Source organism: Heteronotia binoei, chromosome 13 (assembly GCF_032191835.1).
Source record: "Heteronotia binoei isolate CCM8104 ecotype False Entrance Well chromosome 13, APGP_CSIRO_Hbin_v1, whole genome shotgun sequence".
Lineage (NCBI taxonomy): Eukaryota > Metazoa > Chordata > Lepidosauria > Squamata > Gekkonidae > Heteronotia > Heteronotia binoei.
In genome coordinates, this window is record NC_083235.1 from 35,603,287 (window position 1) to 35,621,531 (window position 18,245).

At 40.3% G+C, this 18,245-nt stretch overlaps 1 protein-coding gene across 1 annotated transcript in view; it reads left to right on the forward strand.

Annotated features, from left to right (window-relative positions):
* Positions 1–18,245, forward strand: part of ERN1 (endoplasmic reticulum to nucleus signaling 1) — an 83,886-nt gene that overhangs the window by 41,032 nt on the left and 24,609 nt on the right. The window contains exons 6-9 of the mRNA XM_060252081.1: positions 6,656–6,728; positions 8,257–8,379; positions 11,524–11,625; positions 11,734–11,995. Of these exons, the coding sequence (XP_060108064.1) occupies positions 6,656–6,728; positions 8,257–8,379; positions 11,524–11,625; positions 11,734–11,995 (560 nt within the window). The remainder of the gene's footprint in view (positions 1–6,655; positions 6,729–8,256; positions 8,380–11,523; positions 11,626–11,733; positions 11,996–18,245) is intronic.

Below are 18,245 nucleotides of genomic sequence, written 5' to 3' on the forward strand. Positions count from 1 at the left end.
TGGCTGTTATGGCAAAGGTAGCAAAGCTACTAACATTTTATTTAAAAATAAAAAGCTAAAATGAAACTACAGAAACAGTTTCCCCTCCCCCCCCCAAAAAAAGTTTGATGTTTATCACCAGGCACTATCCAGTTGTTTGTATTCTCAGAAAAGCCTTCCCACAGCAGCTGTCTGCTGTGGAATATTCCACACTTGCAAGGGATTCAGAAGCCACAACTGTACATGACAATGGCAGGCCCATTTAAGCTGCTTTGTTTGAATGATGTAGAAAGTGGGAGTTGGGAGTTGCGAGTAGGCAGCATAGTTCCGCCCCTGAGTCCCCAGGCCTGCCACCTACTTGCGAGTAGCCCCACGCCTGCCGCCTACTTGCAAGCAGGCGGCAGGCATGTGGCTACTCGCAAGTAGGCAGCAAGCACCCCCCCCCGCAATCCACTCCCCCCCCCCCTGCGCTTGCCGCAAGGATATTCAACCATACCAGCTTCGAGGTCTGCACGTGTTTTGAAGAGACCCCTGGAGGACGTTTCTCCCCCCTCCTTTTTGGAAAGGAGAGGGGAGAAACTTCCTCCAGAGGTCTCTTCAAAACACACACAGACCTCAACGCTGGTATGACTCAGGGTCCTTGCGATGAGCTTCTCGGGGACCGGATGGGAGCTGGTGGCAGCAGCAGGGAGAGCTTCGGGGGGGGGCAGGCGGAAGCTGGTGGCAGTGGCAGGGCAAGTTTTGGGGGGGGGCGGGAGCTGGCAGCGGCAGGGTGAGCTTTGGGGGGGGGAGGGAGCTGGCGGCGGCAGGGGCAAGGCAAGCTTCTGGGGGGGCAAGCGGGAGCGCAGCAGGCTAGAGGAAGCTGGTGGCGGGAGGGAGGCAAACTAGGTAGTTGTCTTCTGGGAGTGGGGGGAGCCCAATTCAGTGCCCCCTCTCTCCTGGCACCCTAGGCAACCACCTAGTTTACCTAGTGGGTGAGCCGGCCCTCCTTCTCCCACCACCAGTGTAATTCTTGAACACTGCCTTATACTGAATCAGACTATTAGTTCTTCAAGGTCAGTATTGTCTACTTAGATGGGCAGCCAGATCTTCAGAGTCCCAGGCTGAGGTGTTTCTCATCATGATCATTCCCTGATCATTTTAGCTGAAGATGCCAGGGATTGCAAGCATGTTTAAAAGATAAAATGACATAAATGCCTGAGGGGTGGAATTGCCTTTATGGCACATTGCAGTGTTCATCTTAGTAAAAAAAGATAGAGAGAGAGGGAGTTCCAAGAATTTTGAATGGGAGTCATCTTGTTTAAGGTATTTGCAAGCGTATTTAAGAGATAAAATGACATAAATCTTGATAAAACCCTCCACGCTAATGATTTCGATCTGCTTCTCCTGAGAACAGTGTGAATTAATTATATTAGAAGTAGTTAGGCCTTCCTCAGAGAATTTACTTAGTTATTCATTTACTTTATTTATACCCTGTGCCTTTCTCTCAGCTGGAGCGGGTGGGTTCCAAAGCAGCTTACACTGTTCTCCTCTTCATTTTATCCTTACAACAACCCTGTGAGGTAGTTCAGTCTGAGTGCATGACTGGTGGTCCCAGGTTCCATGGCAGAATGGGGATCTGAACCCAGGTCTCCCCAATCCTAGTCCTATCCTCTAACTACCACACTACTCTGGCTCTCAATGGATATGGCTTGCTTTTCCAAATTTCAGGTTCTGCTTCAAGACAATATTGCGTATGGAAATTACCTAGCAAAAAAATGTAATAATCAAGCATTTAAAAAAAATGCAGACAGACTGATGCCCAGTATAATTTGACATTCTTCTAGGCAGCAGATATTTGGTTTGCCCAGAGGTTTAGATGTTTCTCTTCTCAAAAAGCTGTGAAGTTCCATACATGTAATTCTTGAGGTTCCCAGAATCACATACTGCTTGAGCAACTTTAGGAAGTGCTGGTGCCAGTTCAGGAATCCAGTAGCGGGAATGGAGGCACCCCTGCACTGTGTGATGCCTGCTTCTCGGAATTCCAACTGTTGGGGCAAGGGGAATAGAAGTTACCCAGTGCCTTATGAGTGTCCGGAAAACTGATTTGGCTTTCTAATAGACAAGCTTTTTTGTTTTTGTTTATTCTACTCCTCCACTATGTTGCATGTGCAGCACTTGAAGGAGATTAAGTGGTTCCTGGAGCATCTTTTGAGGAGCTGGAACAATTATTGCCTGAAGGTATTAAAGAGTGGTGTCGAGAAATTCAGCCTGTACCAGGAAACAGTGCGAGGGGGGAGGGATTTGTATCAGGCCTTGTACTAATTTCGGTACAAGATGCCTCTGTAGTTCTCTTTATATATTGAAAGTACATAAAGCGTTAAATAGGTGAGATCTGACTCCTAGACACATGTTGCCTGCCTACTTGCTTAAGACCTATGGCTTTATGATGAAATAAAGATAAATATCTGCTTCCTACCTGTTTCTTTTCCTGGAAAAGATTTTTTCAGATGCTCAAAAGATACATTTTAATTAGTTATACTTTTTTGTCTGTTATGTAGGTGGCAGATTTTTTTTTGAACACCACATTTTTTGATCTCTGATATCCTTTAGACTGTAGATGAACATCATGCAGTTAAATGCACCCTACTCAGTTCTTGAAGTACATCATAGCCTTGTGGGTAGCAATCAGCTGTGCAACTTTTATTTCTTGCAACCAAAAAGGTTTTTTTTTAATTGTGCAGTATTACTTCAATATTGTAGTATATTTGTCACCAATTTCTTGGGAATGTTTTGTGTCCAGAGTTGATGTATTTGTACTGTGAGGAAGGAGAAGTATATCCTTGCTCTGCTCACAGATAAGGAAGTTGAAACATGAAGTGGCTTCAAAAACATTTTAGTGTATGTGCAGATGTCTTAGAGTTGCTATTCTTGAGGTTTTGGGCTGTCCCCTGCCATGTCTGTGTAATTTGTATCTCTGAGTACAGAGTCAGTGTATCTAGACTCTAGTGAACCTGTGTATAAGCTCATGCACATAAATACTGTGGGCCAAACTAGACACGACGTTAGTCATGGGACCAACCCGTAGCTGCTGATACCATGGCAGAGGAAGATTTAGACATTTAAAAATTGTCGTAAGCCCTCACCTAGATAGCCCAGGTAAGCTGGATCTGGTCAGATCTTGGAAGCTAAGCAGGGTCAACTCTGGCAAGTACTTGGAGGGGAGACCTCCTTGGAATACCAGGAGTTGGGAGGTGGGGGCAGGTTTTATTCAACCACCTCCCTGAGTATCCTCCAGGCTCCCATTATGGGTCAGTCACCAGAGGTTCCCAAGACTTCCAGATGCACACACACATGCACATATAACGCCCCCCCCATAGTAAAAATAAATAAAAATTGTCACAAGGGCCTGAGGATTGGGCCCATGGTGCGGTAGCCTTGGGAGATCTCCCCCCCGCCCGGCCGTCTCCACCACCTTTTCAAGTGTCCTGAAGCATTGATGAATGGACAGGCTGCCATTTCACATGCTGCAATTGGTGAGGTTTTATTTTCAAGACATGACGCTTGGGTCTGTCAACATCTGTAGTGTCTGCTCTGACTGACAGCAGCTCTCTAGGGTCTCAAGTCTTTCACATCAGTCACCACCAGGTCATTTTATCTAGAGATGCTAGGGACTGAACCTGGAACCTTCTGCATTTAAAGTAGATGCTATATCACTGAGCCGCCAGGGCCAGCACGACCCAGTCGGCAGGATAGGCAGCCACCTTAGAGCACCACCTGGTGGCAGGGATGGCTCCTGCAGCCTACCTCGTCCAGCTACCTCGTCTGCTGAAGCGGTGTAGCCCGATGGGCCAGCCCAGTGCAGGCAAGTGCAGTGCCTTCAGCCTCCTTCCCCCCCCATATTTCCACTAAGAACATTGTAGTGGTAGACAGGGCCAGCTCGTCCACTAGGCAAACTAGGCATCTTGCCCCCCCACAGGTAAGTTCCTGTGCAGGGGCAGCAGGAGTCCTTGCTTAGGGCAGCGAAAACCCTGGTGCCAGCCCTGTGAGCCACAGCCCCTCCCCTAATCATGATAACATTTTTTTAAAAAATTAGACAGTTTATTAGACTGCTTATTTCTTCAATGGAAGCTCAAAACAGCTTAGGATCTACCTAAGTATAGTTTGAATTTTAAAAATTCAACCAATAAAATATAATTCAGATATTCAAAATAACCAGCAAAGCCAAAGGCAGGCTCTGGATCCAGCAACCTGGTTCATTCAGGGGCGATAGCCTACAAGTTCATGGCCTTTGACTCATGCTGAAAGGTTTGGGGTTCTGGCATCATCCAGGCTGCAAATCATCATGTTTTCCCAATAAGACAGCCACTACTTCCTGTATTGGGGGTGGGGTTAATACTCCCTAACTTTGTCAAACTTCACCATGTGTTAATCATCTAGTAACTTTTCTGGCATATCTAATTTACCATTTCTCTAAACATTAAATTTATTTAATGAAAAATTATCCAGGATTTGTACCCGCAAATAGGAAGGGAGGGGAGGAAGCTCAGCCTTGACGTTATACAGGCCGCCTTGTTCTCAAATGGCCCTCCCTGCCATTATGGAAGCATTGCACTTTGCTTTGAATCCTGTGGCCAGACCCATGCTATGGCCATGTTAATTCTCTCCTGGTTATCTAGATTGTCAGGTTACTAAATGTTGTCAGATATCTGAGCTGCAGCAGTCCTGCCAGGAGTATATAGCTGTTATGAGAAGATTAAATTTAAAATCTTGTTTTAATTTTTTTTAAAGGTGGGGGTATGGACCCACTTTCAGAAGTCAGTGTTGTGGAGTATATGAATGGATTTAGTAAGTAGAAAAGAACCTTTAGTCATGCATAACAATGAGGGGTCACTGGCATTAGTACAGGAGTGTTGCAGTTACATAAAGATACGCTTTCAGGTGGGAAATGTTTGAAGGTCTGCTTTAGCTCTATGGTGGTAGAAAGTTTACGTTTCACTGTTAGAGATATGTTATCTGTGGCCAATCAGAGATAGCATAAAGTGTGAGTTTGAACGGAGAGAACCATAATTCAGATATTTGTTCAGGTGTGAGTATTCTTGACTAGAACCACTAAAGACAGTGTATTTTTTTAAAAAAATGTTACCAGGCCCTATCCTGGATAGCCCAGGCAAGCCCGATCTCATCAGATCTTGTAAACTCAGTAGGATTGACTCTGGCAAGTACTTGGATGGGAGACCTCCTTGGAATACCAGCAGTCAGGAGGACAGGGGCAGGCTTTATTCAGCCACCTCTCGGAATATCCTCCAGGCCCCCCATAGGGATCAGTCACCATGACTTTCAGATGCATGCACACACACACTACAAAAAAATTGTTACCAGGATAAAATGGGCAAGAGTTGGAACACGTGTACTGCCATGAGAGCCTTGGGGGAAAGACAGCATAAAACAATCAATCCTTGTGCTAAAGTGTGTTTATTTATGGCCATCTCTTGCTCATTCTTGTGTAATAGGAGCGCATTCTGTGTGTGTTCTGTTTATTCAGAAAATATGTACTTTCGATCACTTTAAAAAAACAATTCAAGGCAGTTGACAGTGACCAAATTAAATTAAACTGCATTTTAAAAATAATAACTAACAAAGTAGGATAGCAGTAACAGCTTAAAACAACCAGCTAAAAAGAGCACCGTCTAGTTACAATAAGAAGAATTGCAGATTTATACCCCACCCTTCTCTCTGAATCAGAGACTCAGAGTGGCTTACAATCTCCTATATCTTCTCCCCGCACAACAGACACCATGTGAGGTGGGTGGGGCTAAGAGGGCTCTCACAGCAGTAACAGCACGTTAATTGTGTATGTGTAAAGTGCCATCAAGTTGCAGTTGATTTATGGCAACCCTACAGGGTTTTCAAGGTAAGAAATAAACACAAGTGGTTTGACATTGCCTGGTGATCTCCCATCCAAGTGCTGAACCAGGGTCAGCACTGCTTAGATTGCAAAATCAGGTCGTCCTGGGCTATCCAAGCATGGCAGCGTATTAAACAGCAATACATAAAAAGTTCTCTGTGCAAAACCCAAAAGTTTACCCAATGTTAGGACCTCTCCAGAAATGACAAATTTTCAAAAGATCAGCCAGAAAGTTAGGAGAGAGTAGGCAGCAGGATCTACTTTCATTACAACAAATGTGCATTCGAACATTAGCAGAGAGAGATAACATCTGCAGCTGCTTCCTATATTTTCTCAAAAAGACAATTAGATCCTGTCTCAAGAATTATACTGTGTATAATAAGGGCACGGGGGGGACTTAGATCTCATTATTAAAATCAAAATGTCAGAATAAATAAGACCAAGGCAAAGTTAATAAGGACAACAGGCTCCAACTGTTCTCAGGTACCTTGTTGTTGTATTTGGGGGGTGGGGGGCGGAGGTTGTGGTGCATTGATTTTTATGTGAACATTGTAGTGGCAAAAAGTTACACAGCTTCACTGGTGCAAGAGGCTGCCACATCATAAGATTCAGGGGAGATGCCTGTTATAGATTATTCCAACTGGCAATGACGTGCATAGAACCACAAGAATAGGCAGACTCCATATCTCTTCAAAGTTACCGTCAGACTCTTAAATGTACCATAACATTTCCTTTTCGAAGCACACTTGTGTCATAGTGAAGTATCTAAAGTGAACTTATATCTTCTAGAAACTGCCGTTCACCATTCCTGAGCTGGTTCAAGCATCCCCTTGTCGCAGTTCAGATGGAATCCTATACATGGGTAAGGCCTAATTTGCTTTCCAAATGTCAGCTGCATTTAGAGCATTGCCACAAAAGTCCAAATGACTCTGTACAGAGATAGCATTCTTAGGTGACAATTTTTTCCCAGTTTATGACCATTAGTTCTCTGCCCTCTGGATATTTTCTGATATTTAAAATCCAGATTTTATTTTTTAGAAATATGACAGTGCAATCTTGGGCAGTCTGAAATCAATGGATTTAGAAGGGTAAAATAAAACAAAAATCTAATCACACCTTGAAGACTAACAACATTTCTCTCAATAGAAATGGGCTGTGAACTGTGAATGCTTATACTGAAATAAATGTCTTTAAGATGCCACTCAATTTTTGTTTTCCTGTAATGTGGTAGACAAACACAGCTATTTGCAGTCATGTTAGAAAGATTTAACTCCATCTAGGATTAAGTCACCAGTCTTTACTTCAGTGAACTGTTTTGCAACCTGCTGTTTTCTTTTATAAATATTTCAAACTTTAATCTCAACCTGGTTGACCAAAAACATGTAGATCTTTGCCTTAATGTAGATTGGGGTAGCCAACCTGTGACTAGGAGCCACATACAGCTCTTTCACACATACTGTTTTATTTATTTATTTATTTATTTGGGATTTGTATCTCGCCCTTCCCACAAGTGGCTCAGGGCGGCTGTGCAACTCTCTGAACATTTTCAGTGCATTATCTACCACGACCCCAAGAACTCTCTCTTGGTCAGTCTCTCCCAGTTCAAACCCCATCAACTTGTATTTGTAGCTGGGATTCTTGGACCCAATGTGCATTACTTTGCACTTGGCCACATTGAACCTCATCTGCCACGTTAACGCCCACTCACCCAGCCTCAACAGATCCCTTTGGAGTGCCTCACAATTTAAGAGTTTTTAAAATAAAGACAGGTGTGTAATATTTGTTCATGTCTTGTGGCTCTCAAACATCTGACGTTTATTCCATGTGGCTCTATGTCTATGTTTATTCTATGTGCAAGTAACTTTGGCCACCCTTGATGTAGATCTTTCCCTGTTCTCTAGATTCAACTCCAAGAGCACCTTAGAGACAACAAGATTCGGGGGATATAAGTTTTTGAGTGTTAGAACTCCCTTCATAAGATACAAAGGGAGCTTTGACTTTCAAAAGATTATACCCCCAAAATCTTCCTGGTCTCTAAGATGCTCCTGGACTCTAATCTAGCTGTTCTGCTGCAGAGCAGCATGGATACTCTCTGAATCGTGACTCTGTGCTCTGGTTATGTTGGGTCTTGGATACTCTGGGTTTTAATTTCTGGCTCACCATTTAGCTCACTAAGAGGACTTGGGCTGTGCTGTCAGCTTCACCTCTCTCATTTTTCAGGGAGGATGAAAAAGAAAAAGGGATACAAAACTCTCTTTCTGTCCTGTAATACTACATTTTGAAGAGCCAGCTGGTTGTAGAGGGGGAGCTTATGGTCGGGTTGGATGGGGGACATAATATTTGCATCAATGAGTTTTAATGATACTGAAATGCTGATTATTTCTGATTAGGAAAGAAGCAGGATAGCTGGTATGTGATAGACCTCATGACAGGGGAGAAACAGCAAACTCTGACCTCTTCATTTGCTGAAAGCCTTTGCCCATCCACATCTCTCCTTTATCTTGGACGAACGGGTAAGATATTTTTTTCATCTGCAGCTTAAAATTTACTTGAAAGAGATACATTTGTAAATCATTAGGTTTATTTAATTTCTAAAGATGGTGGCTTTGCTTTAGAATAACAGTTTCTTTAATGTCTTGTTTGAGCTTGAAAAACGATAACTGTTGCAATATTCCAAATGCAGTGGCACCACAGACTTAGAAAAAGCCCTTACCAACACAGTCCATTTAATTTCTGTTTTCTTTCTTAGAATCCCTAATATGAAATTTTCCACATTATTTAGGCAAACTCAGGAGACATTTTCATGTATGTATCTCACCACAAAGTCCAGATCTCTTTCTTGGTTAGTTATTGCCAGTTCAGAACCCCACTCATGTGTAAGTGAAGTTAGGGGTTTTGGGGGCGAGGGAGGTTCCCTCAGTGTGCAATACTTTACATTTATTCAAACTGATCTTTGTTTTCCATTTTGTTGCCCACTTCGGTAATTTGGAGAGATCCTTGTAATTTGTTTAGGTAGTAATGTGGGGCAGTGCACAGACTGCACACAAATAATATTGTACTGCACCATTCATTCCTGGTTGCAGATTATTTGTGAATAAATTAAATACAGTTGGCATCAGTACAAAGTTCCTTCCCTCCGAGCTTTCCCTGGAGGATTTCATCAAAAGCTTTTGTGAAAGTTCAAGTGTATTACTTCTTCCCATAGTGTCACGTCCCCGGACTTCCAATCAACCACGCACTCTTACTGAAGCAAGATATGTTTATTGATAGACTGGAGACGCAAGGCAGGACAGTCCTTGTGAAAACTGTCAATGGCGGGATTGTATCCCTTCATATACTCTCAAGAAGCCATTACATTTTCATAGTTAAGGCACCAAGCATATTCTCCCTCCCACCAAAGTTTCATTCCCAGGCCCCCTTTGCAGGTGCAGTCTGAATTCCTGAGAACTAGGCAATGAGCTTGATGTGCCCAGGAACTAGGCAGAGCAATATTTGTGCTTATCACAAAAGAAAGATCGCGTTCAGTCAGCAAAGCGATGATAATAGTAAAACAATGTCCAGGGTTATTACAGTGCGTACATCAGGCCTACCACCATGGCAAGAGACCCTCTTGACACAGATTGTACTTTGATGGCAATCCTTTCCTACCTTTGTTGTCTGAGTGCCTAAGCACCTTTGTGCCTAGTTTCTTGATTCTGATGTATTTACAACAAATAATATGTACATCTTTCTGTCCTATATCTAATGCTGAGCCTGATTCAGTGAAATGTGGCACTCAGTGAAAAATACAGAGTACTTCCACATCCCTTCTGGCACTTGAGCGGCAAAATTGGTTTTGTCTTTACAGTCATTATTAAGAACCTGTGTTTCATTTCTGAAAGTTGTGAGGTTAGATTAGCTTTGTTTTTAAACTTACTGTAGTGGTGAGGAATGGGCTTGAGTGCCCTGCCCCCTCAATATGTAGCTCAACTCACCTGGGTCCCTTCTCTTTGTCTTCTGCATTCTGTCATTGGAGACATGGCTGTCCATCTCTGATCTTTCCTTATGCTTGCAGAATTGTGACTTCCTCATGGACTATTCCTATCTTTTGTAACTGTGGCTTGCTCCCCCAGATTCCTGCCATAGTAAGATGGCCCAGGTTCAAAGGCAGTGTTTGTGGCTAGCTTTTAGTTCCAGACCAGATGGAAACAAACCTCAGCAGATATGACAGGAGGTGGGTGGTGGCTGCAAGCATAGCCAGCTTCAAGAGGGGATTGGATAAATATATGGAGCAGAGGTCTATCAGTGGCTATTAGCCACAGCATATTGTTGGAACTCTCTGTTATGCTCTGTATTCTTGGTGCTTGGGAGGGGCAACAGTGGGAGGGCTTCTAGTGCCCTGGCCCCACTGATGGACCTCCTGATGGCACCTGGGTTTTTTGACCACTGTGTGACACAGAGTGTTGGACTGGATGGGCCATTGGCCTGATCCAACATGGCTTCTCTTATGTTCTTATCGCTTCCAACTAGGATATTACCTAAGTGGGAGCGATGGAGTCAACAACAGTGATAAGTTCAATACAACCTATCAACATAAAGTGAGTTGAGAAATAGCCGGAGGGAGCTAAAAAATCCTAGTGGTAGCAGGAGGGGCAGTAAGGAGTCCTTGTGGGTAAGTGTGATGAGTAGAAGATGAGTGAGCAGCTGCCAGCCATCAAGGAGTTGCCAGAAGTGGTAGTTTGTGCTTACTGGGAAACATACTGAGAATGGGGTGAGCTAAGAGGAGATATGACAGGATGTGGGTGGTGGCTGCAAGCATAGCCAGCTTGAGAGGAGGACCAGCTTGAGAGGAGGATACCATCTAAATTAATTCACAAAAGGCACTAAAATGCTTATCTGTCTTTGCCTCAACCTGGTCTTGATCTTCCAAGATATTTTCCATATTGGCTAACGCAATACACCTTTTTAACAATCATGCAAGTCCTCCTTTGAAACTGTGCCCAATTCCGCAGTTGCTGTCACCCTGCCCCCAGGCTTCTCTTTCATTGGATCAAGCAATCAATTCCCCACCAGTTGATGTGTGGTCACATTTTGACCCATGGCTCCCTCCAATTTCCCTTTCATGTACTTGATTGCTAAAAAACAAGATCAAGTAGATGCAAGGGAAATTGGAGGGAGCCGCGGGTCAAAATGTGGCCATGCAGCAGCTGGTGGGAAATCAGTCACTTGATCTGATGAATGCAGAAGCCTGGGGGGTGGAGCAACAACAACTGCAGAATCAGTTTGTATCTTCAACCAGAGCCATGAGCTTGCAGATCCTGGCTGTTGTCACTCCCTCAGTCTCAGAAACTGGAAAACATGCCTCCAAAACTGGAGAAGTTACCATTACCAGAATCAGTGGCTCTTAAGATATGGTTGCTTGCACATATTCAGGAATGGTTTCACACTTGAGCCAGGGGAGCGCTCATAATCTGCAAATCAAGTTCTAACAGAAGAAAAGGTTGTTTTTCCTTTTTAAATAACACAAGATCACTGTTCAGATCCATCCAATGGCAGGAAAGAACGCAAATCCTATGAACTGTTTGATGATGGGATGCTTATTTTGAGGGTTTTCTCACAAGAGAAGCGCTTGGCTCTTTTGGCCCACACAAAGCACATTGTTAATTCTTTTTTAACAGAGTACACAATAACAATGTACGATACCAAGAGTAAAGAGCTCCGATGGAATGCCACCTACTTCGATTATGCAGCCACGTTGCCTGATGAAGACGTGCAGTACAGTAAGAACTTTGGTCCTAATTAAAGACTAACGTGATGATACTGCACACTTTCAGAACTGTGAGTGGCTGAAAGCTCCAAGTGATAGTTTTCCTGTGTCTGCTTTCCAGAAATGTCCCATTTTGCATCTAATGGAGATGGGCTGGTGGTGACTGTGGACAGCGAGTCTGGGGACGTCCTGTGGATTCAGAATTATGGCTCCCCCGTTGTAGCTTTTTATATTTGGCAGCGGGAGGGGTTATGGAAAGTAATGCACACCAACGTGGGGATAGAAACTCTGAGGTATCTAACATTCATGTCTGGTGAAGTTGGACGCATCACAAAGTGGAAATATCCCTTTCCTAAAGAAACTGAGGCCAAGAGCAAATTGGTGTGAGTATTTAAGCGTTGTGATTTAAAAATGTGTTTTTTTAATGTCTGGTCAACTCAATTACTCTTTTGCTGGCAGAAGCATATGTTTTAAGCATGGTCTTATGTTGCCTACAGTGAATGTCAGATTTTTAAATTTGTTGTACCTTGGTTTTGCAGATTGTTGTATATTTAAGAGATTGAGATCGTTGGGTGTTGAATAGGATCACAATCTTGGGGCCTTTTTAGCCGATTCTTTTGTTGCTGTCATTATTATTTAAACTGTATCCTGCTTGATCTTTGTAAAATTCCAGATGGCATTACAGCACCAAAAATGTGCCAGGTACTACAGAGCTGACACAGGGCCTATATCTTACACTGTTGCATGGATGTGTTCCAGGTCATGTTGTCCCACATGCTGTCAGACAAGCATTGGGAGTTCTGTGCTGAAACTTAATTCCCCCGTGAGCAGAGGCCCAGTTTTGATAAGGACTGTTGTGCAGCTGAAATGGCCCTAGGGAACCACTTTTGATACTGGGGCAACCTTTGTGCACAGACAAGCTACCCTACTAGCAACTCACTGAGGCCATTTCAGACTGGGAAAGTGGCATGAGGGAGAAGGTCAAGCTCCTTAACCACATATTCCATGGTCCCCCACATGTGCCTTGGAATTAGATTTCAACATGGAACATCTGGTCTACTCGTAAACATTGGTTAGGCCTGCCTGCCCTGCCCTGCTCTGGATAGACCAGGCAAGCCCAATCCCATCAGATCTCGGAAGCTAAGCAGAGCCAACCCTGGCAAGTACTTGGATGGGAGACTTCCTTAGAATACCAGAAGTCAAGAGGCAGAGGTTGTATCAAGCCACTTCTCTGAACATCCTCCATGCCCCAGTAGGGGTTGCCAGAAGTCACCATGACTTCCAGGCATGCACACGCAAACAAATTACAAAAAAACAACAACACTGGTTAGGCTTGACTGACAATATAAACACCTTTCTCCAAGGTACGATTTTTGCTACAGGGGTATCTCAGTAATCACCACAGTACTTTTGCACTGGGAAAGTACCACCACTTCAGTTTCAGTTGAGGTTTGGAGTGCTATATAGAGCATGGTGTCATGAACGTTGTATGAGTGGTATTTATGGGCTAGCTAGATTCAAGTCCTGTAGTATCTTACAGACCAACAAGATTTTGTGTTTTCAAGAGTCAAAGCTGCCTGAGGGAATGCAATCATTCTACTGCAGACCAACATAGTTACCCTCTTGACACTATTTACTAGCTACTAGCTGTATATTCCTTCTTCTCCCTGTCTACTTTTATAATTTTGTGAACTTTTAAAAAAAAATTTGTTGTTGTGAATTTTCTTCCCCTTTTAATTTAGTTGTAGGTTTGGTTTAAACAATTTTATTGAAGTTGTTTTAATTATTATGTTGTAAGCCGCCCTGAGACACTTAGGTGAGAAGGGCGGGGTATAAATCTTAATATAAATAAATAAATATAAATAAAAATAAATTGATAACATATGGTAACAATTTCCGTTAATAACTTCTTTTCATCTATCCCATATGCTTCTTTCTAATCACCCCTCCCCCCATTACTTGACCCCCGCCAGTGTTATTTACTTAAAATACTAACATTAAAAGGTACCGTTAATTACTAAGAATTAAAATTAATATTCTTCTTTCTTCTAAAGTTTAATCATTATCAAAAATTGTCCAAAGTCTTTTTACTTTCCACTCATCTTCTACATAACTTCTAAATTTTTTCCACTTCCTTTTAAAATCTTCTAAATCATAGTATCTTAAAGTTCTTGTTAATTTGTCCATCTCACTCCATGTCATAACTTTTACAATCCAATCCCATTTTTCTGGTATTTTTTCTTGCTTCCATAACTGCGCATAGCAGCTGAAAGCAAGTACCAAATTATAGTTCTATCTTCTTTTGGAAATTTTTCTATTTGTAATCCCAACAGAAAAGTCTCTGCAGCTTCCTTGAATTCATATCCCTAGAAATTTCTTGTTGGATCATCTGCCAATACTTTTTCACTCTTTCACAAGTCTATCACATATGGTAGAAAGAACCTTCATGTTTTTTTCATTTCCAACATCTGTCTGGCATCTTGTTATTCATCTTTGCCAATTCTTTAGGAGTCATATACCATCTATACATCATTTTAAAACAGTTCTCTTTAATACTCTGACATGTTGAAAGTTTCATAGATTCCATAAATATTCCATAAATTCCATAAATCATTTTAAAACAGTTCTCTTTAATACTCTGACATGTTGAAAGTTTCATAGATTCCATAAATATTCCCATGTATCCATCTGTATTTCTTTATTTACATTTATTGCCCATTTAATCATTTGAGATTTCACTACTTCATCTTCTGTGGACCATTTTAAAAGTAACTTATAAGTTTTTGAAATTAATTTTTCATTATCTCCAAGCAGAACTTTTTCCATTTCTGTTTGCTCTCGTCTTATTCCTTCAGTTTTAATATCATTTCCCACCAAACTCTTTATTTGTTGCATTTGAAACCAATCGTATTTGTTATTCAACTCCACAGCAGTTTTCAATTCTATTTGGCCACTTTGTATTTTTAATAGTAGATTGTATGACAGCCATTTTTCTTCACCTGTCTCAGCTGTTATTTTTATCACTTCTGCTGGCACTATCCATAATGGTTTTCTTTCATCACCATATTTCTTATATTTCATCCAGGTATTCAACAAATTATTTCTTATATAATGGTGAGAGAAAAAACTATCCATCTTTTTCTTCCCATAATACATATAAGCGTGCCAGCCGAATTTATTTCCATGACCTTCCAACACTAAAAGATTTTTATTCAACAGTGTCACCCAATCTTTTATCCACACTAAACAAACTGCTTCATGATATAATCTTAAATCTGGTAATTGGAATCCTCCTCTTTCTTTAGCATCTATTAAAACTTACATTTTAATCCTTGGTTTCTTCCCAGCCCATACAAATTCCGAAAACTTCCTTTGCCATTTATTAAATTGTTTACTGTCTTTCACAATCGGAATAGTTTGAAACAAATACATTATTCTCGGCAAAATATTCATCTTAATTGCAGCTATTCTTCCAAGCAATGACAAGTTAAGCTTATTCCATTTTATCATATCTTCATCCATTTTACGCCATAGCTTTTCATAGTTATTTTTGAACAGGTCAATATTCTTCATTGTTATTTCCACACCCAAATATTTTACTTTAGAGGTAACTTCACATCCTGTTAGTCTCTGCAACTGCTTTTGTTTATTTACTTGCATATTTTTACATAAACATTTTGATTTTTCTTTATTAACATAAAATCCCGCCAGTTCTCCATATTCTTGTATTTTAGCTAACAACAAAGGTGTTACTTGTGTAGGATTTTCATTTACAAACATTATATCATCTGCAAATGCTCTATATTTGTAAATAAATCCTTTAACTCTCAACCCTTCTATTTCTTTATTATCTTGTATTTGCATCAATAAAATTTCAAGAGTTATTATAAACAACAAAGGTGAAAGCGGACAACCTTGTCTTGTACCTTTGCTGAATATCATTTCATCTGTAAGATCTGCATTTATACATAACCTTGCACATTCAGTATATATTGCCTTTATCATTCTTATAAAGTTTTCCCCCAACTCTATTTTCTCCATTACTGCAAACATAAAGTCCCAGTTCAAATTGTCAAAAGCTTTCTCTGTATCCGCAAAGAATAATGCAACTTCCTTCTCTGGATGTCTTTCATAATATTCTACAATATTTACAACAGTTCTAATATTGTCTCTTATTTGCCTTTTAGGGAGAAATTCCGCTTGGTCTTCCTTTATTAAATTTATCAAATATTGTTTAAGTCTTTCTGCCAAAATTCTTGTATATATCTTATAGTCATTATTTAGTAATGAAATTGGTCTATAGTTCTTTACATTTGTGACATCTCTGTCTTCCTTAGGAATCAAAGAAATTACAGCTTCCTTCCATGTATTTGGTATTTTCCCTTTTATTCTTATCATATTCATCAATTTTTGAAGTTTCGGTACTAATTCTTCTTTAAAAATTTTAAAAAATTTTGCTGTATATCCATCTGGCCCAGGTGCTTTTCCAATTGTCATTGCATTAATCGCTGCTTCAATTGCTATTTTTTCAATTGGCCTTTTCCTAAGTTCCACTTCTTTTTTCTTTATTTCATTTTGAATGTCCAACATCTGTTTTTTTTTGTCCTTATTGTTTAATGTAATTAATAATTCCTCTCATTACGGCTTTATAAGCATCCCACACCATCTGAAATTCTATATCATCTTTATCATTTATTTGGAAGAAAGCTTTAGTTTCATTTTCTAGAGTTGTCACTAATTATTTATTTTGTAGTAAATCTTCATTTTATCTCCATCTTCTCACTTTTTTAGACAATTTTTAATCCATAATATTGGGTTATGATCGGCACCTATCTTTGGTAAGACCTCTATTAGTTATAAGGCCTAAGTCCTTTGTACCCCATAACATGTCAATTCTGGAAAAAGTATTATGTCTTGCTGAAAAAAATGTATAATCTCGTACTTCAGGATTAAATTTTCTCCATATGTCTTCCAAGTTTTCTTGTTTAACCAGTTCAAAGAAGGATTTTGGCAATTTTCCTTCTTTATTGTTATTTTTTTTCCAGATCTGTCCAATGTATTCTGAATTGTTCCATTAAAGTCTCCCATAATCATGACCTGGTCATATGTCACTTCATCAAGTTGTTTTATAATGTCTTTAAAAAAACCCATCTTTTGCACCATTTGGTGCATACAGTCCCAATAATAAGGCTTTTCGCATTTATTATTACTTCCACTGCCACAAATCTTCCATCTTTATCTTTAAATATTATTTTTGGGTCCAATTCTTGTTTAATATAAAAAGCACACCCCTTTTCTTCTGTTCAGCCAATGAAAAAAATTCCAGTCCCAATTGTTTATTCCATAAAAATTTATAATCCTTTTGTTTAATATGAACTTCTTGTAAGCAAATTATATTACAGTTTTGTTTTTTAATCCAATGAAATATTGCCTTTCTTTTTTGTGGTGAATTTAGTCCATTTACATTCCAAGATAATAATTTTATAATCCATCATGGTGCAAATTCTTTATTCTCTTTATAAAATTTATGCAGCTCCTGTGTATTTGTAATTGTAATCCTTCTTCCTTGTAGCTCAAAGCTCAAACCTTCAGGTATTATCCATCTATACCTCATTCCATTGTCACTTAGTTTTTCTGTTAATTTCTTATATGTTCTCCTGTCATTTATCACTTTTCTTGGCAATTCTTTCATTATTCTTACTCTGCTTCCTCCCACTATCAATGTCTTTTCAAAATTTTTATTGAAGATTTTCCCAACCATTCCTTTTGTCATATATCTTATAACCACATCTCTTGGTAAGTTATTTTTCTTGGCATATGATGAATTCACTTTATACATATAATCATTCATATTTCTAGTCCCTTCAGGATCTTCCTCCAAGAAATCAGCAATTATTTTTATCACATGTTCTTTTAAGTCTGTCCCTTCTTCTTCAGCTACTCCTCTCAGATCTATTTGTGTCTCCATCAATTTACAGTCATGGATTGTTATTTTTTTCTTGCATTTTTAATAAGGTGGAATCCTGGAGTTTAACTTCCCCTTCTACCTCCTGCACTTTTTTTGACACCACCCCTGTTTCCTTTCTAAGCTCTTCCATTTCTTTTTTAAAGTCCTCAATATCTTTTTTAAGTTCTTTTTTGCAAGCATTTATAATCTTTTCCACCCCTTTCATCATCCTAGCTTCCACTGCTTCCAACTGATCTTGCATCTTCTCTAATGAGGCAGCCCTTGCACGGGTTACCTTTGATTCTGACATTAAAAAAACAGCGAAAAATTTGATATCACCAAATTAAGTTTCAACTATCAGGTTTGATAGATTAGAACTTGCCCTTTCAAATGAGCCTAATTTTGCCGTCTTCCGACCTTCCCAGGCTCAGATAATTTTTGTAAAATTTAGCCTCCCAGTAACGGCCGCCGATGTTTTTCTATGGTAGAACAATCCTAGAGTAGGTCCACTTCTTCAATAGTTACTTCCTGCTTTGCTTGCCCCAAGTCACGTTCTCACTGGTAACAAAGTCTCACGATACTTGACTTATTTCCTGTGTTGACTGTAGAAACTGCAGATCTCTGATGATGGTGCTTTCACTCTACGACCTCAGGTAGACAAAACAATAAATTCCTTTCCAATTTTT